Source organism: Diorhabda carinulata, chromosome X (genome assembly GCF_026250575.1).
Source record: "Diorhabda carinulata isolate Delta chromosome X, icDioCari1.1, whole genome shotgun sequence".
In the NCBI taxonomy this organism is placed as follows: Eukaryota; Metazoa; Arthropoda; class Insecta; order Coleoptera; family Chrysomelidae; genus Diorhabda; species Diorhabda carinulata.
The window spans coordinates 9,463,891-9,491,224 of NC_079472.1; the positions used below are offsets into that span (position 1 = coordinate 9,463,891).

At 32.2% G+C, this 27,334-nt stretch overlaps 3 protein-coding genes across 4 annotated transcripts in view; 1 reads left to right on the forward strand and 2 right to left on the reverse strand.

The window, feature by feature from the left end:
• Positions 1 to 332: 332 nt before the first annotated feature.
• LOC130901285 (uncharacterized) lies at positions 333 to 26,384 on the forward strand. Of its 2 annotated transcripts, none has more exons than XM_057812509.1 (4): positions 333 to 733; positions 814 to 1,154; positions 1,225 to 1,500; positions 26,362 to 26,384. In XM_057812509.1, the coding sequence occupies exons 1-3, from the start codon at positions 669 to 671 to the stop codon at positions 1,479 to 1,481; spliced, it is 663 nt and encodes a 220-aa protein (XP_057668492.1). In that variant the 5' UTR covers positions 333 to 668; the 3' UTR covers positions 1,482 to 1,500; positions 26,362 to 26,384. The 2 variants fall into 2 exon arrangements, with proteins under 2 accessions (XP_057668492.1, XP_057668491.1); XM_057812508.1 differs by lacking the exon at positions 26,362 to 26,384 and adding an exon at positions 1,817 to 4,099.
• Positions 4,393 to 5,107, reverse strand: LOC130901286 (B9 domain-containing protein 1). Its single transcript, XM_057812510.1, has one exon. It carries the CDS (start codon positions 5,017 to 5,019, stop codon positions 4,471 to 4,473), a length of 549 nt encoding a protein of 182 aa, XP_057668493.1. The 5' UTR covers positions 5,020 to 5,107; the 3' UTR covers positions 4,393 to 4,470.
• LOC130901284 (gamma-tubulin complex component 6) overlaps positions 5,971 to 27,334 on the reverse strand; it is a 29,038-nt gene continuing 7,674 nt past the window's right edge. Inside the window, exons 7-15 of the mRNA XM_057812507.1 lie at positions 21,084 to 21,318; positions 20,040 to 20,232; positions 19,462 to 19,949; positions 16,853 to 17,271; positions 14,070 to 14,464; positions 12,080 to 12,383; positions 10,568 to 10,684; positions 7,686 to 7,930; positions 5,971 to 6,305 (exon numbers count right to left, since the gene is read on the reverse strand). Of these exons, the coding sequence (XP_057668490.1) occupies positions 6,002 to 6,305; positions 7,686 to 7,930; positions 10,568 to 10,684; positions 12,080 to 12,383; positions 14,070 to 14,464; positions 16,853 to 17,271; positions 19,462 to 19,949; positions 20,040 to 20,232; positions 21,084 to 21,318 (2,700 nt within the window). The 3' untranslated portion in view covers positions 5,971 to 6,001. The remainder of the gene's footprint in view (positions 6,306 to 7,685; positions 7,931 to 10,567; positions 10,685 to 12,079; positions 12,384 to 14,069; positions 14,465 to 16,852; positions 17,272 to 19,461; positions 19,950 to 20,039; positions 20,233 to 21,083; positions 21,319 to 27,334) is intronic.

Here is a 27,334-nt window from a genome sequence, read left to right on the forward strand (position 1 = left end):
TAGCCTTTATGAGTTTTTCTGCTACATGCTTTCAGAAATTATCTTAGGGTGCATTCCACTAAGCACTCACTACAATCACGATCATGATCTTTCACGTTCCACTTAGTCCAGAACGTTATGATTGTAAACCTAAGTGGAATGGATTACAAGGTGTTTTGAGCCGTGAACGCTTAGTGGAACGTACCTCTAATGGTATCAAAATGATGATATAGAAACATATATGTAATACTATTATATGGACAGTTGGTTTGGGAAAAATGCATGTATGTAATACTTTTAAATAAACAGTATAAATGGGAAGGAATGTCTCTCTATTAAAGTGCTGACAATATACTGACAGCTTCCACTTATAGATACTGTCCATATAGATGTATTACATATATAGTAAAACTCCTATATATGAACAGTTGGTATGAGGAAAAAACGTCCTACGCTACGGTGTCGACAATATTCATTTTCTCTCTCGTTCGAGAGACTTTATCTATACTGCGCGTGCTTGAAAATTCTCTAAAATATGAGTAGACCGAAAATAATTGGAAGAATAATTTTGTGGTTATAATTATGTTTACGTATTCATTATTAATAATATTTTGGAAAAATTGTGCTAAGTTCTTTAATTTTTGGTGTTTTAACATATCAGTACTTTATTTTCAATAACCAATAACCAAATGGCGAAATCATGTTATTTATGTGATAGAAAAGCATCTCAAGCTGATAATATTTCATTGCACAGGTGAGTTCAAATTATATCCATTTTTGTAAATTAACAACTTTTTTACGTTCAGAACAATATTTAAAATTTTACAAATTTAGGTTTCCAAAAAATTTGGACATACGTATAAAATGGCTCAATGCTTGTGGTCTAACTATTAATGATGATGTGAGAAGAACTACTATATGTTCTAGACATTTTAAAGCTGAAGATATTTGTCAATCTAATATTTTTGGAATTGTTAAATCTTCGATAAAACGTAATGCAGTTCCTGCAATTTATATTCCAAATCCAACCAATATTAATGCAAGTAATAAACCACAGCTGAACAGAACATTAGAAAATTTCAAAGTTGAAACGTCAGAAAGGAGCATTAATTCTGGTGTCTATGAAAAAGATTTTATTGAAAGTAATTTCATAAAAATTGAAGATGAAAATAATGGTAAGAATAAAGGACATATCCTATGAATATTTCACAGACAAATTTCATACTATTATATATTTATTTTAAGTTCCAGACAAGAATACGTCTCCAAGTCAATGTCAAAAACGTAAATTTTTCGACCCCCGTTATGTTAGTGAAATATCACCAACAGATTTTTCGACGCCCAAAAAGGCTAAAAGAACCCTTGATTTAATTAAACAAACTGATAAAAGAAAAACAGAAAAAATAAAACACTTACAGAGAAAAATTAGAAATCTTCAACAAAAAGTTGAATCTTTGCAAGATTATATAATTCATCTGAAAGAAAACCATGTTAACAGATGAGAGGGGTGATGCTCTGATGGTATAGTATATTATTATAAAGAAAAAATTTAACTAATAATTTTGTAAATAAGAATATTAAAATTGATATTCTATTATAGATGATAGAATATTTATCATCGAAAATAAAAACAATTTTACATGTCTATTTTTTTGGGATTTAGCTCCTTTTGTTGACAGTATTGTTTTGTATATTACAGACTGTTTCATATAAAGTTTCCAAAACTATATTTTGTTAAATTTGTAAAAATCAATGAAAATTACCAAATGAATCTCGTCAAGCCATGCCTCTTTTAACTTTCAAAATTCCACCAACAGGATGTTATAAATATTTGTAGGGGTTCAGAAAAAGTAAGAGAATATCCTCATGAACTCTCGAATAAAAATAAGAAGAGTAAAGTTATCAATCAAATATATCAAAAAATAGGAATTATGTTTGCTAATCACCGCATTCAGTTATGTAAATGGATTATTGAAATATATTTAAATACTAGATTCTTTTATGAAACGAAAAAACTTTCTGTCAGGGAAAATTATATATGACAAAAGTATTGTATTATGTTATAACCAATAGTATTTCAAGAAAATATATTTTAGTTGTTTGTACCTAAAGGAAAATATATTTTTATAAAAATTCATTTTAAGTTTTTTATGCTCAAATTCTTACATTAAAGCATATATTTAAAATAATTTTTGTTTAACTTTTAATTGTTAAAAAATTGATTAAAACTGATAAAATGTCTTTTAAATTTTTACCCATAGTTAACAAATTAAAGTAAAGTGTCAGTATCAATTATTAATAATGAAAATCAATAAAATTTATTTATGACGTTCGTTTGATTTAACCTATCAATAATTTCAAAATTTGATTTCTAAAAAGCTATTTTCTTCATTTTGTTAAATATTCTAAAAGTAAAAGATTTACTATAAATTATAATAACAAATCATCTTAAATAATAAATTTTTCATTTATTAAATTTAGCAAAATACATTTAAGATGCGCAACTAACTGAAACGCTCGGAGGATAGAGAGAACGATACACTATTTGTTTCACTTAGGAACTGTCCATATAGAAGTATTAGTATGTCCATTAGAAGTATATAAACTGGTCACAATAATATTAAACAAAAATTAAGGCGAGGAATTTGTTTACTTTTACTAATGGAATTTTTGTTAGTGGCAGTCATAATGCAATGGCAAGAGACTTTATAATGTCGAGCAACGTGCAATATTCATCTATACAATATTTTGAACTTACATGAATTTGCATGCAATTTCTTCCAAAGTCAAAATATTTCATAGATCAATATTGTACTCGCTCGACATCATGCAAGTATCTTGCCACTGCATCATGGCTGCCAGTAACAAAAATTTTATTAGTAAATTAAACAAATTTCTAACGTCAAATTTTATTTAATATTTTGTGACCAATTTAAAATTGAAAATAACAAATCTAAGTCAAAATGAACAAGAAAAAATTGGTCAGTGATTTACTGGAACTAATTATATTTGCCACTGCCTCGCTTTTGGAGCCTTATGCGTGCATGTTTTTGATCAAGAAATATTACATCTTTCATTGCATTGCACGTTGTATTGCATTATGTCAAACGGCCTTTAGCGGGTGAAATCTCGTCATTAAGACTTCTAAGTTTTGATTTTTGTTCCATTTGTTGCATCTCAGAATATTTGGGTGCCAATTTTCTTGATTTTTGAACTTTATTTGGTTCCTTTAGAACGTTGCTTACATATTTTGAATTGTCCGCCCAATTTTTGCAAACTGATTCCCAGTTTTCCGCGAGCTTCTCTAACCTTTTTTGTTTTTTTTGCTTTTCTGCCTAATTATATCTTTCTTTCACTTGAAATCAATTGAAATACCTGTCTGAACACATCGAGAGATATCGTAAATTGTTTGTCTGGCTATTCCCATTCTTACGAAGATCTTAATTTTGTTCAGAAAACTTATTGTTATAATAAATTTCTAACAGGAATGTAATATTTATACTTGGGACATTTGACAACTACCAAATTACGAGTAATAATTAATAAATTCTCAGCCTACTTCACTTGCTAAGCTATCTAAAAATGTGCGGATTTTTTGTCCCCACACCCTTATCTCAATAACCACGAACAATGTGGAAAAATATATGAGACCTAAATTGTTGAACGTAAAAGAAGAATGAAAAACTATCTCAAAAGAAATCCAATTACTAAAAAAATGTTTTTTGAAAATAGCAGGAAATAAAATATTGGTCAGTTATTTGAAACTTTTTATGTCCTCCCCACATATTACATCAAAAATCCATCAATCTCGATTCATTTGCATTTCCAAATGTATATAATGACTGCACTATTACTTCAGATACGGTTTGTGATAGCTTTCAAAAACTTTTGCGGTGTAAATAATGATATGATAAATCACAACACTTTTCAAAATATTCCTTTTGAGATTATTGTCCGAAATTGGTCTTCTTCTCATAAGGTACTATTTTATGATTGCATTCTTTAAATTGCCATTTGTTTGAGATGGTTAATTTGGGCAAAGGTGCTGAATTGTGGCCTGAGAAATATTTTTTCGTATTTTAGTTGATTTTAATAAATGAAATGTTCGACAAGTACTAAAGTGTTTAATATTATAACCCAAACCAAATGAAATTCCAATAGTTTCGTTATTTTATTTAATCTAAACTTGAGTTTAACAAAGTAAACCCGATAAAAAAAGAAAAGTCAATTTTTTTCATAAATTGAAGGTTTGATTTGAATTTCTTGAAAAACTTGAATGCTCTAAATGGCCCTGTTTACGCCTCCATTCAGTTTAGTTATTCCTCTACAAAATATCCTGCATTTTTTTACAGCAAAAATTTTTATTTCGATGTAAGGTAAAAATTATTCACTTCAAATAGAAAAACTGCGGTGTAATCCATATCAAATTTTTTTATAAAAACATATACAATAATTTATTACAAAATATCATGCCAATATGAAAACGAGGAATTAATCTTTGACTACTCCACTATCATAACCCAAGTTTTGAAATCCCTGCGTCACAATATTTATAGAAATTTGCCCATGTCCTGCTGACTCCATGAGTAACAAATTAATTCCTGCAGTAGTAGCCAACATTTTGGGTTGCAGTAATTCAGGTTGATAACCAAAAAACGATGCAACATACCCCAACAACGAAGACGCTTGTGGTTTAGCAAAGAGTACATCCAATTTATGAACACCCGCTTTGAGCGGTACATGACATCTTCCGTATCCTGCTAATTGCATATTTTTATAAACACTAAGAATTATTTGTGGCCAACCATAAGGATTTGTGGACTTAAATTGTATTTCTATTGGTAAGTTGAATACTATTTTATCACCATTATTATTAACATTAACCGTTTGGGAAAGTCCTGCTTCTAAGCCATTCAAAATTTTCCAATCCGTACCTGCTACAAATTCATATTTACAATACCAAGATGTGTTATTTGGTGCCAAAAGATCAATCCATTCTAATTGTCCTGAAATATGAAGTAAAAATGTACCATCAGACATCTTTTCAACAATATTATGTATTGTTTGTATTGAACAGTTTCCTTGGTAACCATTACCATTCGTTGTAGACTTGTATTCAGTTAGGAAACTTTTCTGTACACTAGGGCGGAGTGCAGACGAACATTTTTTTCTACGACCGTGCGTTTTAACCCTCAACGTAAATTTTATTGTCGAAATTGTAAAGTAGTGAATAAATTTTGAAAAAGTGATTTTGCACCTTCGGTGATTTATTTTACGGATTAGAAAATTTTGAATGGTTTAGAAGCAGGACTTTCCCAAACGGTTAATGTCAATAATAATGGTGACAAAATAGTATTCAACTTACCAATAGAAATACAATTTAAGTCCACAAATCCTGGTTGGCCACAAATAATTCTTAGTGTTTATAAAAATATGCAAAAAAAAGTTAAGCTACTGCATCTTGTATATTGAAAAGGCTACACCAACAGAAAACCTTAATCAGATAGCACTTTTCATTATGAAAGTGAACATTTCAACATGCTTTGACCTAAATCAAAACCATCGACCTATAGAGTATTGGCTTAAATTATAAACAGAAATTCATTCTTCCTACACTTTTCAGAAATTCAAAAATGGGTCCTCAAAGAATATAATAAGTAAGAAAATGTATGTGTTAAAAGCAAACGAGTTGAAAATTTCATAACTTCAAGTAATTACTATGAAATATTCTAAAACAGAAATTTCAAACTTGATTCGTTCGAGAAATAATTTCAGTTAATTTGAAATGTTACATTGTCATACTCAAGCAGACGAAAGTTGTGTTAGGCTTGTTACTGAAGGTATCTGAAGGCGATAAGTTCATTATTGAAACGTGCGTGCAACGGTATGAATATTACTCTAGTGGTAATAAAGAGTCTATTCGAATATCAAATAATAAAATTATTCACAAATATACTTGGTTAAAATGAGGAACGGGAAAAGGAATATAACTTCTAAAAATTAATAAACAATTTTATTAAATTTAACCAGTATTAACTTTAAGAGATTCGGTAAAATAATAATTGATGTCCAACATTTCTAATAACTGAAGTAAGTGAGGTTGATAACCCGATTTAGCAACTTTTCTTATAACTTTAAACATATACAACACAAATTCCTGAAAATTGTTGAAAATGCTCTTTAATTTATTGAAATTTGGATGAACATAATCACCATCTTGACAAATCCAATTTCTTGATCGTAGATAATCGAAAAATTTCAGAATTACCATGAACGTCTTGTGGATTATATTCTTGAGAGCTGTCATTTTTTGTGTTAGTAGACACCTGCATGAAAATTTCTATATTAATGATAATAATATGGAATTTGTAATTAAATATAGCAACTTAATAATATATTATCAAAAAAGAATAACTTTTTCACGTTTTCAAAATTTTTTTCTGGATTAAATTCCAATTTATATATTGCTACATTAGTGGAACTATTCTATTTTTTGAGATTTTTCAGTTGTTGGCCTGTATTCGAAAAAGGCATTTTATTAAAACAGTGGGTTAACACTGTAAAAAACAAATGAAAAAACATAAAAAATATAGGTCCTAAAATTATGAGATTTATAGTCACCTCCAGAAAAATGGTTTCTAAGAATTTTAGTAATTAGAATTTGACTAAAATAAAAATTTTCAATTTGCGTAAAAAGTAAGGAGAAAAAATTAAGGGGCACATTTTTAGAACTGAACTATACTGAACCAAATTTATACTTTTTGATCATCAAATATTATAATTGACAGTGCTCAGCCTTTTTTCCTTTTTTGTCTTATGAATCCCTACCCATAAAAAAATTTCCAGCGGGAATACCACTAGGATGATATAACAGAAGAATATTTACGCGTTATTACCAACATAAAAATTGATTTTACACACCACATCAATAAAACGCCCTGGTTCACATCGGAAGTGAAATAACTAAATAGCCAAGCAAAAAATCAATCAAATGCGCTTTTGGTTCGAAGTGAGCTTCGTCGTCTTGAAAGCTGCTCGTCAGTCAAATTGATACGGTCGGTTTTTTATTTCAGCTGCTCAAAATTTTACGGTTGTAAATGATGGTGTGAAGTCTCCATACATAGTATTTAACTTAGACATAGAGCGATAGAGATGATATACTGCACTAAGCGGAGGAGAGTTTAGGAGATATGGACGGAGAAAGAGCATAGGTTGTTAACAAATTTTATGGCATGCATCGACTAAGGGAGAATGGACCCACTGACTTATTTCGCGGGTGGACAACCGGCTCAGCCACTCCCACGGTAAGGTGAATACTTGACCTATAGACTCTCTATACACGGATTCTTCAGAGAATTCTTTCACAGGTATAAGCGTGAGTATTTTCGGGATTGCCCAACATGTAAAGGAAGCCACGAAAGTGCGGAGCATATATTCTCCATATACCTGCGTTTCAGCATGCATCGTCACACCTGAGAAGCTGTAATAGGTATAGAAGTAACTGTTGGAAATATGTTGGAGACTTTGCTATCGACAGAGACTGCATGGGCAGCAACGATCACATTCAACGCTGAGGTGTTGAATTCGCTCTGAAGGGAACAAGAGTCGTATAGCTAAATTCTCCCTCGCTGGGCTATTGCATTCCACCCGGAGAAAAATACATACAAAAGTATACCAAAATAATTTGAAATTGAATCGTAACTTACATAAATAAAATATTTTTTATATACGTAGTGTGCGTTTGATACAGTTCATCTAAACTGGTAACGCTCGATAAATTTTTCTCGAAAACCGACCAACTTGATTGTAATACCTCGCCTACAACGTAATTTTGTAAAGTTTGTACGAATTGCGTCATAATGTGTCGACATTGATGTAGTTTTCTGTACTGCGGCGAGGCCATTAGATATATCTCTTTCTTACCAGTTTCTCTTGCAAGAACCTTCAATTCCTACAATATTGGAAATAATAAAATTCCTTCTATTAATTGAATACATGCAAGAATACATAATAGTTATGAAAAGAGCGCCAGCGAGTTTTGCATATTACGCAAATTGAACAATATCGCTCTTTTCATAACGTGTTTACGTAGAATGTTTATCTAATTCCGCGCTTTTATAATATTTAATAGAATCTTTAATTACAATTAAAACATTATCGTGAAATCAAATGGTGTTAGAAGTCTTGTTGCTGTGGAAACAAACAATGATTTTTCAAAACAAATTAGAAGTAATTACTTGAAAAGTCTTCAGATAGCGAATAAGACATTCCATTTGAAGTAAGAGAGTCAACAAATGCTGCAGTGGGTAGTTTTAATACCTGAAAAATCAAGAAGTAGGTACGCCCTGGCATTCCAAAAAGGGTGCGATTTGGAAAATATAAAGAACATTAACGAAAAGGTACTTGCTTATTTTGAAAATATTAAAGGTCTCGACTTTGTGGACTACATATTCAATGTTGAGATCTGAACTCAACGTGCGTAAAAATGTCGATATCAAGAAGTACTGCTGGAAATATTGCTGGTGTCAATCCTGTTGACCTTCTCAAAAAGTATAGAAATGTCAGATTTCCTGCTGTAAATCCAGACAGATTTTTTGTGTGATATTATAGTGGAAAATGTGGCATACAACCCGTGGGCATAAATACCATTGGAAAATTGCCAGAAAAGATTGCTCAGTACCTGGGTCTACCTAATGTTGAAGGATACACATGACATTGTTTCAGACGCTCATCAACTTCTCTCCTGGCAAACTAAGGAGCGGACATTTTGAACATAAAGCAACACGGAGGATGGATATCCAACAGTGTAGCGGAAGAGAAGAATTTCAGAAAATATTCTGGGCCAAGTCGCTGGCACACATGTAGATATCACAGCTTCAAATGAATTATTTAGATTAGACAAGAAGTTTAAGAGAATGTTCACCCAGAAAATGGAGTTACTTTAAATAACTGTGTCTTTTATAATGTTGCTTCAATGTTTATAAATCTTAAAATACAATTGAGTTAAAATAATGAGTTAATTTCCAATTTAAATAATGATATAATTGTCAGTTTTTACAGTAGTTAATAAATTATTCTTTGAAACTTAAACAGTTACGTAAAGTTTTACATAACTACTTTTCACAATTGATATATGAAGGTTATGAAAAGTGTGACGTTTCCTAATGTGACTTAAAGTGTCACATTTGATAGCGGAATTAGATAAAATACGTTTATCGGTTAACAGTCAAAATAACGGGTGAACGGTATTTTATTTCAACTATAGCATTCAATAACAATACACAACAAAGAATGTAATACAATATTCTTCATAGCATACGATGGTTGCTACTTAAGTTTTGAGATATGGCAACATTGATAATCATGGTGAATATGTCAAATCTGGCATTACCATCATAAAGTTTGACATTTTTAATTCGAACTTACTCAGAATGTGCTGTCATACGAGTGCTATTTGAGTTGTTTACAGATTCTTAGAACATTCATCTTGGTCATAAACCGGAATTAAATCGCGAACATTTTCGTGCGACGATTTTCTATGACTTGACTATGACGCGGATTAAACCAACAGCGCTGTTCAACTCTCAAATGTAAAAAGGGGGGTACAGGTGGTTGTGTGTGTCGGAAGGCTGGGATTAAGTGCTCGGTGATTTGAGCCAACTGCAAGGGGAACTCCTGCACTAACTCTCTCCAACCTGAAGAGATTCGACGAGCTAGAAGACCTAGACTACACATATGAGGTGAAAGACTCCGAAGAGGACATTAAAGACTTTGTGGAGTCTAGTGGTCTAATAACCTTTCATTTACTTTCCCCCATTTTTCTTATAATGAAATAACAAGAATTGTATTTTTCTTATGCCGTCTTCATCTTTATATCAATTGAATGAATCACAATCTATATAAAACCATTTTCCAATATTATATTTTTACATATTCCATTCCATTTTAATAACACTAGTTTTGCCCTAGTATTATGTTTAAAATATGTGTAATAGCATTAAACGAACTGTCATCATTGATAATAATTATGATAAGAAATGACGGTTGGTCCAAAAAGTTCACTTTTCGTTCCATTCTAAGCAGGATTTCTTCCTCTTTAACGACTTCGCCGAAAAATATGGAAAACTGATCCAACTTTGATGTGCAGTAGTATTGGAACGAGTGGTCAGAAAAATGTGCAATCGGTCTCAATCAATGCAGAATTTAATGTTCTGAAACTTTTATAATAACTATGTTTTCGATATTGCTAGTCCTTTAAGAGATATTACCGTAAAACCATAAAAATCCCCCTTTTGGAGGTACCTTTCCCCCTACTCACATTAGTACAACTGCGGTGAGATAGAAAACCTAGTATAGTCATATTGGGGTAGAGATGTTGACATTGAAACAAAAATTTTTGTATCAATTATTAACACTACTGGCCTTTCGATTTCTCATCGTAAACTTTTGCTGTCGAAAATCTTTGAAACTTTTTCTAATTCTTCAACTAAGAATAGATACACTTTACCTTCGTAAAGAAGAATCATACACTATAAGTTCTTATCAACATTATTTTGATAAAATAAATTCGATATGAAATTGTACTTACCATAAAGATTTGCTTTAGAACCCAAGATACCCTATTTAGTTTCATTAGAAATTTAAATACTTCGTCGTATTTTGCTATAGTATCTGTAGGTAGTAAAATATTTAAAGGCCAACTAACCTAAAAAAATTATATTTAAATTTGATGCAATTTTTGGACACAAAAATAATCGAGTCAACATTTTTTTAAATCATAATAAATTTTTAATTGTCTGGGATTTGCCTTAAAACTAAATTGTGGGAGTAAACGAGATTAAAAATCTAGTTTAGAAAAGAACAGAGATATCATCAAAGTACTCAGGTGGTTCCATAACGACAGATAGATCTGGAGTTTTAGTCATTAGAGTTTCAGAGCTCCAATTTCATAAGACCCAGGTGGTCATGGCATTCATGGACTAGTTAAATGAACTAGATAAAACGAATAAAATTACCCTCAAATGAGTTTCGGGACACACTGGAGAGGATGGAAGTAAAATGGCAGACACACCTGCTAAAGTCATGATAATAACAGGATTTCAATGTATCCTAAAAAAAGACCACGAGAAGATATCCCCAACCATACCAAATCTTTCGAGTTGATTTTGGTAACTTTTGAATTTATTTCCCGACCTTAGTGGTAATAATAAATCTTGGATAATGATTTCCAAACTTTTAGCGGGTGAAAACTTGTTAGACTTCTAAGATAAAGTATATTTTATTCTTTCTTTTCAATGTAAAAAGCACAAGAGTGTAAACCCTATTACACTCAAGTAGTTCGAGTGATGCCTGCCTTGTGGAGATACCTGTGTATATTCGCATCTAGTGGCCATAACTCCTTCGAATATATGGTACAAAAATCATTCACTTATGAATAATTATGAAATTTGGTTGTGATTAGTGTGGAATTTATCCAAGAAATGGAGGAGGGTGAAAATTTTGCATTAACTCCGCCGGAACTGTCAGAAAATGCTAATTAAGTCTCTATTTAAAAACTTTTGCCGAAATACTCAATGCTTAAATCGACATTGAATTTGAAAAATAACATTTAATAAATTAATAATGCTTATCAAAAGGAGAAAAAAGATAAATATGGAAGAAGTCAAAACTAATTATTGTAAGTCATTTTCATTATTGTTATACTTTGATATTGTAATTGACCATTTCAGTCCCAGACAATGAATACATAAGTAATCGAAATCCCGAAAATATGTACAGTTTATTATTTAATTTTTCCACAATCCCACTTCGAAAACGCTCATAATCTAGCTGGCAAACACTTAGTTCCAATTCATATAATTAGAAATATAAAAATTATGATTAATAAATTGGATAAAAGTGATACACTGTTTTTCTCCACTTTAGAAAAATATACAGTCCAGCTTAAAAATAAGTTACAAGGTATTGCACGTTTGTGAATTTCATAGTGGTACTTATTCAATTTGACAACCAATATATAGTATTAAATTGTGATTATTATTCATATATAAATAAATGGTACATTACCGAGACGAAACTGATTAGAGAAATTTATACATACCTTGTAAGTTAATGATATACAATCTAAAATATCTGGATTTCCCAAATCAAAGCAGTTTGGCATACTGTTGATCTTAAAAGATAAATTAGAAGAAAATTTTTGATTTTTATTAGACATGTCCAAAGCACCGAAAATTAAATCTTGTAGCACACGACAATTAATAAGCTGTGCTGGTGAATCCGCTTCGTAAAGTCTCTTAAACAAATTATCGTTGATATGCCTACCGAATTCTCCATCGTGAAGAAAAAAATAGTCTCTTAAACTTGAGAGATGTTTCAAATATTCAAGATCTTCAATGAAGTATCTAAAAAAAATTAGCTTCTGAACAATAGAAATTTGTTCCCATCCCCTCAATAATCTATAAGGGTTACTACTCAAGCTTTGATATATGCCAAGACTGACGTAAATATGTCAAATATGAAATTTGTTCCCATCCCCTCAATAATCTATAAGGGTTACTACTCAAGCTTTGATATATGCCAAGACTGACGTAAATATGTCAAATATGACATTGTCATCATGAAGTTTGAGTTGTTCACAGATACTTAAAACATTCATCTTGGTAAAAAAATGGAATTAAATCGCGATCATTTTCGTGCGATGATTTTCTATGACTTTAGACGTGAATAAAACCAACAGCAGTGTACTGATCAACTCATTTCGACTTTTGGTGATGAAACACCATCTCGAGTTACCGTTTTTCGCTGGTTTTCCGAATTTAATCATGGTCGCACTTCGCTACAGAATGTATTTCACGAAGGTCGTCCAAAATCGGCTGTTGTGCCAGAAAACATCAATGGGTGCGTAAACTGATATTGCATACCGTGAGATTGAGGCATACTTGGGCATTAGCTAAACTCGCATACTTTCAATATTGCATGAACGTTTGGTTGTTACAAAGATTTGTTTGACAATCCCTGAAAAAAAGATTGTGTCGATTGGTACAAAGAAATGCTGAAAAATTTCAATCGCGGAGCTTCAAAAGACGTTTTTAAGATCGACCCAAAACTAAACAACAATCGACTTTCAAGTTGACCCAAATCAAACAAAGTTGTTCGCGCACGTAGCACTTCGCAGCAAATGGTCGCCTGATTTTTCGGAATAACTGGGCATGTCGGCACCGTTCCATTAAAGCAACGTATAACGGTCAATTATTTGCCAAAAGCGTTTGAAAAAATCGGGGAAATCATTTGCAGAAAATAAATTATTCTTCTCCACGACAATTCGAATTCTCACAAATCAGCTCAAACAAAACGTTTTTGAACAGTGAAAACATCGAATTGATGGGTCATCCGCCATACAGATCTTGTTTTGTATCCAATGATTTCTTATTATTTCCGCAGATCAAAAATAAATTATGAGGTCAACGTTTTTCTACACGGTTAATGCCATATCCAATTATAAATATTTGTTTTTTCTAATTTATCTCAAAACTTGCATAGCAACTTTCGTAGAATGAGAAAATTGCAAATTTGCAATTGAACTCGCAGTCAAGGCGAGAACGTGACCGTTAACGCTTTTTTGTTATAATCGTTGAGCTACAAAATTCATATATGAAATCATCATTAATTTGATTGATACATTGCAACGATCAATAAAAATTCAAAGCCAATGCTATTAATATAATTCTTTCATTTTTTTTAAATCAATTTAAAATCAGTAGCGTCATCTTTCAGTTGAAATCTTCTTCGTTTCTTGTAGCGCCATCTATTTGTGAAATTGTAAAATTTCTGGTTCATGTATAACAAACTATTTAATTCATGTGATGTTATTGATTATTTTTCCAAATTTATTATTAAATCATAAATTGTCAATAATAACGAGATTTCAACTCAGAAGGTTGCTGGAAATTTCATTGGAATCTTCCATATAAACCAGACAAACTAAAAGTCTAAATTATTTACTAAATATTTGATAATATTTAATTACGTATAGTGAATGTTAAATTACGAATTTATGTGTAAATAAGAATAAATGTAGAAAATTTTACCTTAATAATTCGCCATTTATTAACTTAGTTTGAGTCACAAGTGGTATTTGAACACATTCGTGTAAAAATAACCGCAACGAATTTGTGAAAACTCCGGATACCTGTTTTCTGTCAACCCTTTTTGAAAACACATTTTTTTGCATGCGATCTGTACTTTTATTTAAATAAATAGGCACCACTGATTGCGCTTCATGATGTTTTTGGATAAAATTAAAACCCTCTTCGGTTTGTTGAGTTTCAGATGTATGTAGGTCGGTTTGAGGAGTATCACAACTACGAAATACTCCAGTGCTTGGTGTTATTAATGGACTATAGGGTACGTCACTTAATGGTGTAGAATCCACAGACATCGGGATCTGTCGATCTGTATCATAATTGATCGATTTTTTAGAAAACTGAAATATGGAAAAAAATGTATATCATTATAGAAATTACTACAATTTCGAATTAAATGAAGATTTTGTTACCCGAGTTTTAAGAAAAAATAAATATTACATTCGTGTTCAGTAGTTTCAAAATCTAGAAATGAACTGTTCTTAACGACTAGAATGACATTGAATTTTCATCTGAATTCATAGACGACGTCTACTATAAAATACTTTATATTTTTTAGCAAATATTTCGTTCTATAAATTGAAATCAACATAATAACCAGTATAAAATGAATATTTATATATGACGATTATAGTCCTTTAAAAAAATCAAACTACTCTCCTACAGAATAATTCGAATATACAGAGTTATATTATTTTCAATTGTAAATTACTTTATTTTATTGTGAAATTAGAAACTATTATTGATAGCACTAGACAACACTCAAAGTTATTAGAACCAAATTTGTTGTGCAGTTTATTGGTAGCGCCTCAAAAAGTAATCGATTCAATATAATAAGTAGTATCATCAATTATTTTCACCAAGTCACCTTTGCAATTTAGTTGACAGCTGAATCGTGTAAAATGTCACGCTAATATATCAACTCTCTCGACTTATTTTGTTATATTTGCGGTGAATATACACCTAAAAGCCAAAAAGGCTATTACACCTTTAATTAAAAAGTTCGGAAGAATATGATTTTTATAATTGGAGCATGTTCTCCAAACCGATTTTGATCAATAATCTATACTGGGATGTTCCCCTAATAAAACATTGACGTGAAGAGATATTTGAGAGACTGCTAACGATAGTGTGTCACTTACAAAAGCCGAAACTCATTAAATGTCATTATGGAAATATAAAATATCCAGTTGAAAGTTGTTCAGTTTCTGTTTAAAATCCAAACACAAACCCCCAGGATTATTGCCGACAATTTAATCGCTATTATTTCCGTGCGATGATTTTCTATGACTTTCGACGTGGATTAAATCAACTACAGTTTGCAGATCAACTCGCCTCAACTTTTGATGACTAAGTATAATCTTGAGCCACCGTGTTACCACTGGTTACCAAAATTCCATTACCAACAAGAAAATTTCCACGATATAGCCTCAAATCGAACAATCATCTAGAACTACATTCAATCTATATTAAAATTTTGAATCCACCTTTGAAACTCTTAATCCCGAAATAGCAGTTTTTTTTTCAAAATATATTGTTAAAGAGCCTTTCACTATCTGCTCCTTATTTCAAACAAAAACCAAAGATTATTGTGCCAAAACTCCGGCATTTCCAGAATTCAACACAAAATCAACGATAAATTATTGTATTTTCAAATTTCATAATTTTTTCGATGGCCTTATCGGTTATGACACACTAAAACAACTAGGTATCGAACTAGATCTCAATAACTTAGTCCTCAAAGCAACTAAAGCTCAGCTTCCCCTTTCATATTATGAAAGTAAAAGAAAATTATTATTTTTCGTTAGAATTGAACCGAATTCTATCGAATCTGCAAAAATTCCTTTAGATATTCATAATGGTATTGTTAGCATACCGCCAACCAAATTATTCAATTGCATAATTATAGACGGAATTTCTCAGGCAGAAAATGGTTATGCCCCTGTAGACATTATCAACAATACAGATAATATTGCAGAAATATACATAGACGAACCCATTAAAATCACTCCAATTGTATGAGTATGAAATTTTTCATGTATCAGTAACACCCTCTTTTAACAATACTAACAACGCTAATGACCTAACAGAATTAATACGAACTTCTCACTTGAAGTTTCATATTACCAAACTTTGTAGTAAAAATTCTGATATATTTCATAGAGTATATTTTCCCTTAATTTTCACAAATCAAGTTAAACACCCTTCTTTCTGCCCAATCTCTTCCTTCTCTCTATCTTTCCTTCTATTAAGTATTGAAGCAAATTGTACCTTTCGCGCCGTATCACATATCCCTGGTATGCTGTTTACCTACGCTTCTTGTGGCCAGCAATCCAGGTTCGCTTCCTATTCTCCTCAGAATTTCTTCGTTGATCCACATTTCAATGGATACATAGGCTTATATATATATATATATATATATAGTGAGTTCGAATACTTATCGAACTTTTATTATTGTGCTTCCTATCCGCAATCATCGGACTAGCGACCATATTTTGAATAATAGCAAATTCGGAATCCAATACAAAAGTATTTTATTGTTATAAATGACACCATTATATAATTGACACACAAACTTTATCTTTATCGTATCGAGTATTCAGGTTAGCTGAAATAGTGTGTTCAATATAAATATCAACTACGATTCCAGAAATTCCATTTAAAACGTTAGGTACGTTAAAAATACTGCTTTCAACTACACACAAAGTGAAGAAAAGTTGTATAACTACCTGATTTAAATTCAAAGATAGCGACTTCGATTTCTTAACAGTGTTGATTTTACTGTTGCTCCTGGAAACTCTATCATTCTCTTCGTTGCTGACATTTTTATTTAAAAAATTCTCATTATCCAAATGATAGTCGAAACAGTCACTAAGACCCATCACTTTATTTCGGTTTAAGGTAGCTGCGGTTACTATTGGAGTTTTAATTATTTCAGGTGTTACTTCTGTACCGATTTCTGAAGATAAGACTTTATTTTTATTGATTGCAGCTGCAGTTGACATACGAGTTCTAAAAATGTTCGGTTCCACTTCCATGCCAAATTCCGAAGTTAATACTCTCAGTTTATTTTTTTGTGCCTGAGTTAGATGAGTATCATCAATAGTAGTGGGAAGTTGAAGTTTAATTTCCTCTGTACACTCAAGTCCTAAAAACAAAATAATCGTTAATAGTATATGTTTTACTACAATGCTGTAAATCTAATACAGGTAAATTACAAATAATAGATTAGTGGATAATGAAAGCAATAGAAATAAGAAAAAAATTTTGATCACACATCAAATGAGACAACCTTTAGAGAAGTTAGAGTGAATTCTACATATGAAGAGAATAAGAAAGATCAGAAAAGCAGACTCTCAAAGATCTGAAAATATTATAAATAATACTAAAATGAGGCTACTTAAATATTTATTGTTCTACACCTTTTATTATAGAGCTAAAATGTGGATAGTTAAAGCGGTGCACCAATCGTATTGAAGAATTGCGCAGCTGGACTGATAAATCCACTTTACAAACTTCTTTCTCTATCTCATAAAAAAATGACGTTTCTCAACAACTACCGTCCGATTGCCTTAGTCCCAGCCATTGCCAAAGTCATGGAGAAAGTCGTTAACCAGCAAATCTTGACTTCATCAGCGACCATCAATACGGCTTCCAAAAACATGAATCTACTGGGGATCTCCTGGCCTATGTTACCAACGTATGGACTGAAGCTATAGAGAAATATGGAGACATATCGATGGATTTTGACAGAATTCTGCATTCCAAACTTATAAATAAATAGATAGTAAGGTTTGTCGTCCTCACTCATCGACTGGATAAATAGCTTTCTCAAAAACTGATCCATCCAGATTGCTATCGATGGAAACACATCAGAAAGGTTTGAGGTCAACGCTGGTATTGGCCAGGGATGCATCTTGTCACCAAAACTCTTTCTCCTTTACATCACCGATCTACTAAAAAAAACTGTAAAGCCGATCTACAGCTTCACCGACGATAGCACACTAGCGTTCAAATAAACCGCCTCAATAAACTCTGCTAACAGCCAAATCCGTAGGTAACAACAGATCACCACCATCTTAGAAACATTTAATGCAGCAAAGACCCAAACTGCTGTATTTTCAAAGAAAACTGGCACTGCAGCTCAGGATTTGGTGCTATCTCGAAATAAAATATTCAACATCACCCTACATTCGTTTGTTAGGTGTTCAGATGGGAAGCAATATGTCCTGGTATAGTCACGTGTCCGAAATAGACAAGGCAGGTTCACAAAAACTTGGAGCCCTCTAGGACTAGAAAGTTATATACACTGCAACAGCTTCTAATTCTACTCCAAAGCCCAGATTCGTCTATCTTTGGAATAGTGCTCGCACATTAGGAGCTCAGCTAATAAGCATACCCCTGAGGATGCTGGACTCAATCCAGAAGATAGTAATACTACTACGACAAATGTTCTTACGAGATACAGAACTTTTGTATTCATTGTAGTTTAAAAATGCTATAGCCAATTAGGACTTTACATTTAGCAGAAATATGTTCCTCATGACTCACACTGTATATTACAATTTATTTCATGCACTTCTAGTCCTTTTATTTTCTTAAACCCCTCCTCCACCGATACTAAATTCTTGCCACGCCCATAGACTCAGTTGACAACATACACATCCAATAACACCTTAAGAGAATAAGACTGGGTAAAAATGTGAAGGGACCTTACAAACTTCACTTGCGAATGTTGTTTCAGAACTAATACTGATGTAGTATTTCCATCTACATGCGTAAAAATAAGCTGTATTGGGAATTTTATTAATAAGTTTTTTTCTTTCTCTTCGTCTAATGTAATCATTGATTCATAATGAAGTTGAAATGTGGATAGTTGAAGAAGTGGAGAAAAAAGGAATTTAGGGACTTTGTTGACAGTATATATATCGAATGAATCAATTCTTGAAAAAAACTTGGAACTATATCTGAAGACGCTAGACTGCCTGAAAGTGCAGAATGTCCAAGGTATAAAAATATGAATAATACCACAATGATACCACTTCTATTAACAATGTTTTTGATATGGAGCTGAAATATGGATAATTGAAGTAACAGACAGAAAAAGCATTTTCACATTTTCTAGACAACGCACTGGTAGACCAACTATAGTGATACCAATTTGGAAAGTCGAATATTTTGAGAAATAACAAAATAATTAAGAAGTAGAGGGTACTCTGAGGTACTTTGAGACAAAGTTATTGGAGGGTACGAGTAAACAGAGGAGGAAGTACCTGTATGAAAGTATACTAATTTTCTTATCAATAAAAATCATACTGTAGATGATACTAAGACATACCCAACTCTTGTGTCATAACTTTCAGTTTATTTTTTCTGGCCATTTCAAAATTTTCTATGGCTTGTTGTATGGAAGGTGAAATGGTATCGATGTTTGCATTGTCATCTCCAGTTTTCGTATTAGCGTTAACGATGTCCAAACAATCTTCAATTTCGATAGTTTGAGCACCTTTAATTTTTTCTTCTTCGTTATCTCTGGTATTTTCTTTAATAGTTTCCAGACCTGTTTTGGTACCTTCTTCTTCTGGAATCGAATAAAAACTGTCCGTTGAACTATTAGTCAGATTTTCCTGTGTTAAGGAAGCGTCTTTTACTACGGGATCTTCAAATTTATCGATGGTGATTGGTGTTGAGGAAACGTCTTTTACTATGGGATCTTCAAATTTATCAATGGTGATATTTTTAATCGATTTTATTTGTGTTTCAATTTTGTATTTTTTCTCCTCGGCCGATTCACACAGTTTGGTATAGAAATCGATGAGCTTTTTTCTAAAAGTGAACATTTTTAATTATATTTAAGTAAATATTATAACACGTTTTAAAAAAAATCTGTTATTTCTCATATTTTCGATAACTTACGCTTCTTCTTTAACAAGATTCTGTCTTTTGAGTTCTGTTCTAAGATTATCTTCCATTTGAACAATTTCTTCTTGAATTTCTCTAGCTATTCTTATTTGTTTCTGTTCCATAGCACTGTCATACTGCTCACGTAAATAAGCCATTTCTTCCATCTTCTTCTCATTTTCTACTAATATTACTTTTTCCCTTTCAACTAAAAGTGATAAATTTAAACAAGAAAACGAAGAAAAATATTTGAAATGCAGTGTGTTCATAAAGTATCCCAAATTAAAGAATAACTACTTTCACTACTACAGCCCTTAGTGTGCAAAATCAAATGAAAAAACTCGAATCCGAGATTCTATTATCAATTAATATGTACAATTTTAAGATATATATTAAAATTATACACATCAAATACTTGTATTTATCAATGTAATATGGCATATCACGTTTTTCGAGTAATCAAAGTGTGAAATTTTAATAAACAGCTAAAAATTGTACATGAGAGTTATAAACATTTTTCGGATTCGATTTTCTTTGCATTAACCATTGTTGTCGAAACCAATAATATTCACAATTTTGCTTTTTATTAATGACTAATTACTAGCACTTTTCATTATATGATTTTTATCGCGTTGCTCACGTAGTGCTTTAAATATGGTATCAGATTTGTTCACACCACGGTAGACAAACTTATATTCAACTTTACTCCTAACAAAACTTTTACAACTTTTAGAGAAATCTCATAAATTTTGTCTGATCTATTTATATTTTAAATTATTGTTTCAAAATTCAAAGAACGTAAAATTTTGACCTTCGACATTGAGTAACTTTTTTAGTATACATTGGACCCAAGAGGACTCCTTGGAGCTCATTTCTAATGGTAAACTTATTGTATTATTGAAGATTTAATGTATTAAATATAATTGAATGGGGCAAGTTGGGACGAAATATTTAATAATTAGTCCTTAAATACAAAAGATCTGTAAATAAAAACATGTAAAAGGTATTGATAAAAGGGTTGAAGTACAGACGTAAGCACATTAGATGAGTAATACTCACATTCTAATCTTTTCAGCGTAACTGCTCTCTTTTTGGCGATTAAACCCAATAAAATAGGATGTTCCTGATTATTTTTGAGCAAAACTTCATCTATGTTGAATCTCGATCCATATTCCTCATAAAAATCCAAATAATAATTGATTGTATTTTGACGTAGAGCTGACAGCTGATCCAATGTTACGCAACATGATATTATAGGTGGTTTTTTACCCATCAAATATAAACGAAGTTTACTCTAGAAAAAATATCTCGTTTGAAAAAAGTTGATAGTAGTTACTTTCAAATTCGAATGTGCTCTATATGATGTATGATACCGATTCTCTACTTAGATAACTTAAATAATATCGTATTCAATAAATATTAACGAAATAATAATTCCACAATTTTTACTAGTGTTCTATTCGAATGCTGTGGCGGCGATAGATCTTCATTCTTTCATTTCTCTAACATTGTATTCCATTTCATAACGATGTGTTATTATACTGGTTAAGTTCAATATGTATTAACTCATATATGATATCAATCTAAATAATGACAATGACAAATGAATTTTAATAAATCAATATCACAAAATCTTGTACAACAACAAATGCAAATATAACCGCCTTTCAAAATTACGGTAAATAAAAGTAAAAATCATCAATTTTTCAAAATCCAAAGGAATCAACAAGTGACAAAATGATGGAAACATGGTCACAAATATGCATACTGTGAAATTCACAGGCCCTAAACCACCGCCTATTTTTATATCAGGGGTAGAAAATATATATCCGTTAATATCACAGTTAAACGAAGTAGCAGAAAATAATTACATATTAAAGGCACTAAATAATAATGAAATAAAGATTCAGCAAAAAACACAACCCAAAAAAATTAAAGCATTCGCAGAGAAAAAAACGCCGTTTCATGGCTACAAACCAAAGCAAGAGAGAAGCTTCCGTGTGGTTCTCAAAAATCTATATTCCTCCACCAACATTGAAGAAATCAAACAAGGCATCGAATTATTAGGAGATGAAGTACAGATTATATGAAACATGATACTGAACAAAAGTAGAAACCCGTGTTCTCTTTGTTTATTTAAAACAAAAAGATAATGAAGAAATATATAAAACTAAAATCCTCATGAATACTACAGTAGTATTTGAAGCTCCTTATATTAAAAGGAAAATACATACCTTAAAGCATCAAATGTCAAAAATTTCGACATACTAAAACCTTCTGCCAAAAAACTACAAATTATGTCAAATGTTCTGAACCTCATTCAACAACTTGTTCAAGGAAAACAAGAGACGACCAAGCGAAATGTGTGAACTGTAACAGAAATCACCCTGAAAATTATAGAGTATGCGTAGTGCATAAGCAACTCAAATAGTAATTTTATTCACAACTAAGGAGTAATAATAATAATTATGTGAGTAATGAAGTTGTAATGTTGGGCCATAACGAGGGGTAGAAATTAAACAGCGATTGAACTTCGCCATATTTCTATTGTCTTAATAGTTTGGAATTACTTTTTACAATGAATGACACATAATATTGGTTCATAATTACGATATAGTTTACCTACGTAGGCAGTAAATTGCAATATCACCAAAACATAGGTGACCTGGTTATAATTAATTAACAGTTAGTGTCCAGGGTGTATACATAGATAGAAATATAAAAGAATAAAATAATTGACTTAAAGGGCACCACAAAGTTAATCCACATTATCAGCCAAATCCGGTAATATCTGGCATAATCTATGCACCGAAAATATGCCTAAGTCACAATTAAATCAAAACACAGAGGTCTTGTTAAATAGGACGAATAACATTTCTGAATTAGAAGAAATCATTAAACAATTAATAACACAAATGGGAACGATGATGGACCTATTTACCACATATGTAAATAAGATTAAATAATGTTAGAACTCTTCAAAATATGTTGGTAGAATGTCAATGGTTTAACAAATCACATAGAGGAGATCAAATATATATATATATATATATATATATATATATATATATATATATATCCCCTTTTATAGCGTTATACGCCTTTGGGTTCCTAATCTCCAGGCCTGTCTATCTTGCCAGTCGTCGACTGCTAGGTTCCTTTCGGACATTGCTCTAGTGATTCCTTGTAGCCATGTTCTAGGTGGTCTTCCCCTCTTTCTTTTTTCTGTGGGGGTCCATTCTAATATTATTCTTGGTAGTCGTTCTCTTCCCATTCTCTTAACGTGTCCGTACCAAATCAACTGTTTCTTTTCTATATCTTCTACTAAAGTTCTTTCTACTTTCAATTGTCTTCTTATTTCCTCGTTTCTTATATGTTCCGTTCTAGATATTCTTGCTGCTCTCCTCCAGAAATCCATTTCCACTGCATTTAAGTTATTTTTTTGCTTTTCTGTAAGTTGCCAAACCTCGGAGCTATATGTAATTATTGGTTGTAAAATGGCGTTGTATATTCTCTTTTTTGTTTCTGGTCTAATATTCTTTTGCCACAGCACTGAGTTCAGGGCTCTTATTACTTTTCTTCCTTTGGTTATTCTGTTCCTAATTGTTTCCTCGTTTCGTCCTGTTGTTGTTAGTTTTACACCTAGGTATATGCATTCCTTACAGTTTTTAATTATTTTTCCCTCTAGATCTAAATCCCCAGGTGAATCTTCTGATCCTATACATATGTATTGTGTCTTCTCCGTGCTAACCTGTAGACCCCATTTTTGGTATTCTTCTATAAGTTTTCTAGACATGTACTCCAGATCTTCTTTTTCCTGTGCTACCACTACCTGGTCATCGGCATAGTGCAGTGTATACAAGGTGCTCTCCCCAATAGTTAGTCCCATTCCTTTACATTTTTTCTTCCAAACTCTTAGGGCTTCATCTATGTATATGTTGAACAGAGTTGGGACACCCTTGCGACACCCTTGTCGCAAGCCTTTGGTTGTTTTGAAGCCGTCTGTCACCTTGTTACCTATTTTTATTTTTGCTGTTGTGTCTCTGTATAGTTCTTTTATAGCCTTTATTAGAGTGGTATTTATGCTCGTTCTTTCCAGAACCTCCCATAATTTTGAGACAGGTACTGTGTCATACGCTTTCTTCAAGTCTACCAATAGTAGGTGCACTTCTTGTGATCTTACGGTTCTCTTTTCGATTATTTGTGATAGACAGAAAATACTATCTATCGTCGATCGACCTGCTCTGAAGCCGTTTTGTTCCTCGGATTCGTATGGGTGATATTCTTCACAAATGATCTCCTTTATTATTTTTCCGTATAACCTACTGAGCGTACTAGTCACTGTAATGCCCCTATAATTATTGCAGTCTTCCTTATTTCCTTTCTTGTATATGGACGTGATCCATCCTTCTTTCCACGTTTGCGGTATTGGTTCTCCATTTAGATGTCTATTGATAATTTCTGTTAGGATATTAAACAGCCTATTTGTTCCTGCTTTTATTAATTCTGCAGGTATTCCCTCTGGACCAGGAGCGCGCCCATTTTTAAGTAGTGTTATAGCTTTCTTTGTTTTTTCTACGTTGATTTTTATTGGTTCACCTGTAATCCGTATGTCTTCAGCCGGCATGTTACTATATTCAGATCTCTGTTCTCTGAGTAATGAGCGGTAATAGTCTTGCCATTTATTTGGTGATATGGTGCCTATTGGGATATTTTCTTTTCTGCCAGATCTAACATTATCTATAAATCTCCACGATTCCCTGGATTGGCGTCCTCCTAAATAGGTATCCAATTCCTTGCATTTATTTTCCCAGCTGAGGTTTTTGGCCTCTATCGCAGCGGTTTTAAATTTTGATACAGCTTCACTATATTGTTCCCTATGTTCTGCTTTTTTAGTGCTTAGCCAGGTATGATACAATCGTTGTTTTTGTTCTTTTAAATTTTGCAGTTGTTCAGTCCACCAATAATTTCGTGTTCTCTTTCTCATTTCTTTATATCCTAAGGCTTCTTTGGCTGCTTTGTGTATGCTGTCAATTACTACTTTGGTAAGATTGTCTGTTGGTTCTTGTTCGTACTCCTGTGGGAGGTTTTGGTCCAGTCTTTGTTGGTATAATAATTTTGTGCTCTCGTTCATAAGGCTTTCTATATTATAGTTTGGTATATCTATATCTGTTAAATCTTTACTGTTTTGCAGTTGATTCTTTTGTTTGTTGTTTTTGATTATTGGCATTATTAACTTAGCTTTTATCAGATGATGGTCACTTCCACATTCTGCGGATCGATATACTCTGACATTGTGCACTTTTATCTTCGTTTTTTGTTTCATTATAAGATAGTCGATTATTGATCTTAGATTTCTAGTTATTTGCGTCCATGTATATGTGTGTATTTCCTTATGTTTAAAATACCCATTCATTATTCTTAGTAAGTTATGTTGACAGACATCTATCAACCTGGAGCCATTATCATTCCTGGTATTTTCACCGTAGGGCCCTATTATCTCATGCTTCGTTTCTTTGCCAGTTCTAGCATTTAGGTCTCCCAGTATTATGATTTCTCGATCGTTACCTGTCTGAGATATTAGCTCATTTAGCGTTTCATAATACTTTTCTTTTTCATCTACCCGTGCGTCTTCATTAGGTCCATAAGTAGCAATTATTGTTATTTTGCAGCCTTTTAAATTGACATTAACTTTTATTGTTCTATCGCTTATTGCTTCCCAGCTGGAGACGTTCTTCTTATACTTCTCATGTATAAGGAGCGATATACCCCTTTTTGCATGTTCTTCTTTGTTAACGCCGCTGTATATGTGGATATATTCCCCGAGTGTTTGTGTACCTTGTCCTTTTTTTTTTGTTTCAGAGAGAGCAATAAAGTCCAGTTTATGTTTTTTAATTTCTTGTAAAATGTCATCTACCTTCGTTCTAATTCCCTGTATATTCCATGTTCCACAAATCATAGTCCGTTTTCGTTGCCATTGTCGTTTTCCATTTTGATCATATTCCGAGGCCTAGTTTTCGGATTTTTAGCCAAAAGAAGTTTTTTCCAAGTGATAGGGGGCTGGCCTATCGACTTGACCCTCCTCCTTTACCCGGGCTTGGGACCGGCAGTTGTGTCCAGTGGGCTACTCAATCCACCACACCGAAACACACCAGGCGGAGTTGGAGATCAAATATTTTCTCATAAATAATGATATAGACATCTTACTATAATTTCAGAAACACACTGCAAGTAAAAATTCCACATCACATTCTGGAATATTCCGAATTTATAACAATGTTGATATGTATCTTGAATCAATGTTTTAATTCGTTCTTATTTTTATTACATTTTTTAGGGTAAGTGCAACCACCAACCGGACCTATAAAAAGATTAATTGAAAAAAGGTGAACAATAATTTAATATTAGAACGCTCTTTAAATATAAAATTATTTCAAGGGTAGAAACAATTATAAATATTGAATCCGCAAAACTGCAAAAAAAGTTTGGTATTTGTTAAATACGAGTAATGACACGAATAGTAGAGATTTCCATCAACAAAAGTAACGATTGTTCTCAAACAACTTACGATATCCTATAAAACAGAGAGTTTCCGATCAGCAAGGGAATTCGTTTAGCGACCTCTAGTGGAATCGCTCCACGGTTCAGATAGTTTCGCAGCGAACAACTTGAAAATAGTGGAAATATTTTTCGGGTCAATGCGAACGTAGTGCTTAGTATACATGTAAGTCGAAATATTATTTTTTTGAGTTAGGCCAGTTTAGTTTTTTTCGACGGTTCTTGTCATTTACTAGGCTTAACATTTGAGACAATGTGTGGCATGTTTGTAAATGCACAAGATAAACATAATTTTGTAGATTTTCGATTTATATATATTTTTGCTTGTCTCTGTTTTTTTCCTCAATTGGTACGGCTTATTTGTTATTTAAATATTCTTTTATCCTTGAAATATAATTATTATCGTTAGATCTATTGTTTCGATACTTGAGCAAAGAGGGCACCTCGTTCAGGATATTGTTAGCCTTGCCGACCCACAGGATTTTCATTAGGAGTAAATTAATCACCTAACGATTCCCCCCCGCTCGGGCTAATAAACCACTTTTTATTAAAAGAGTAGCAGATAACTCCATTACCCTCATGCCGTTTCGTCACCGGTGACAGCGGCTGTCTTACTCAGGAAGGAATCGATTTGATTGTTATACAACGTTAAATCTACAGCTATTATAAATATATAGCAAATTCACAGTATTACAGTAGTGTGCACAATTATTATTGCCTAGATAAGCAAATATATATTGCCCAAAATCACC

Bases quoted from the DNA above. Each gene is read 5' to 3' on its own strand.
- LOC130901285 (XM_057812509.1), top strand. From the start codon at position 669: ATGGCGAAATCATGTTATTTATGTGATAGAAAAGCATCTCAAGCTGAT. The intron at 734-813 runs GTGAGTTCAAAT...TTACAAATTTAG, and splicing joins GATAATATTTCATTGCACAG to GTTTCCAAAAAATTTGGACA. The intron at 1,155-1,224 runs GTAAGAATAAAG...ATTTATTTTAAG, and splicing joins AATTGAAGATGAAAATAATG to TTCCAGACAAGAATACGTCT.
- LOC130901286 (XM_057812510.1), bottom strand. From the start codon at position 5,019: ATGTCTGATGGTACATTTTTACTTCATATTTCAGGACAATTAGAATGG.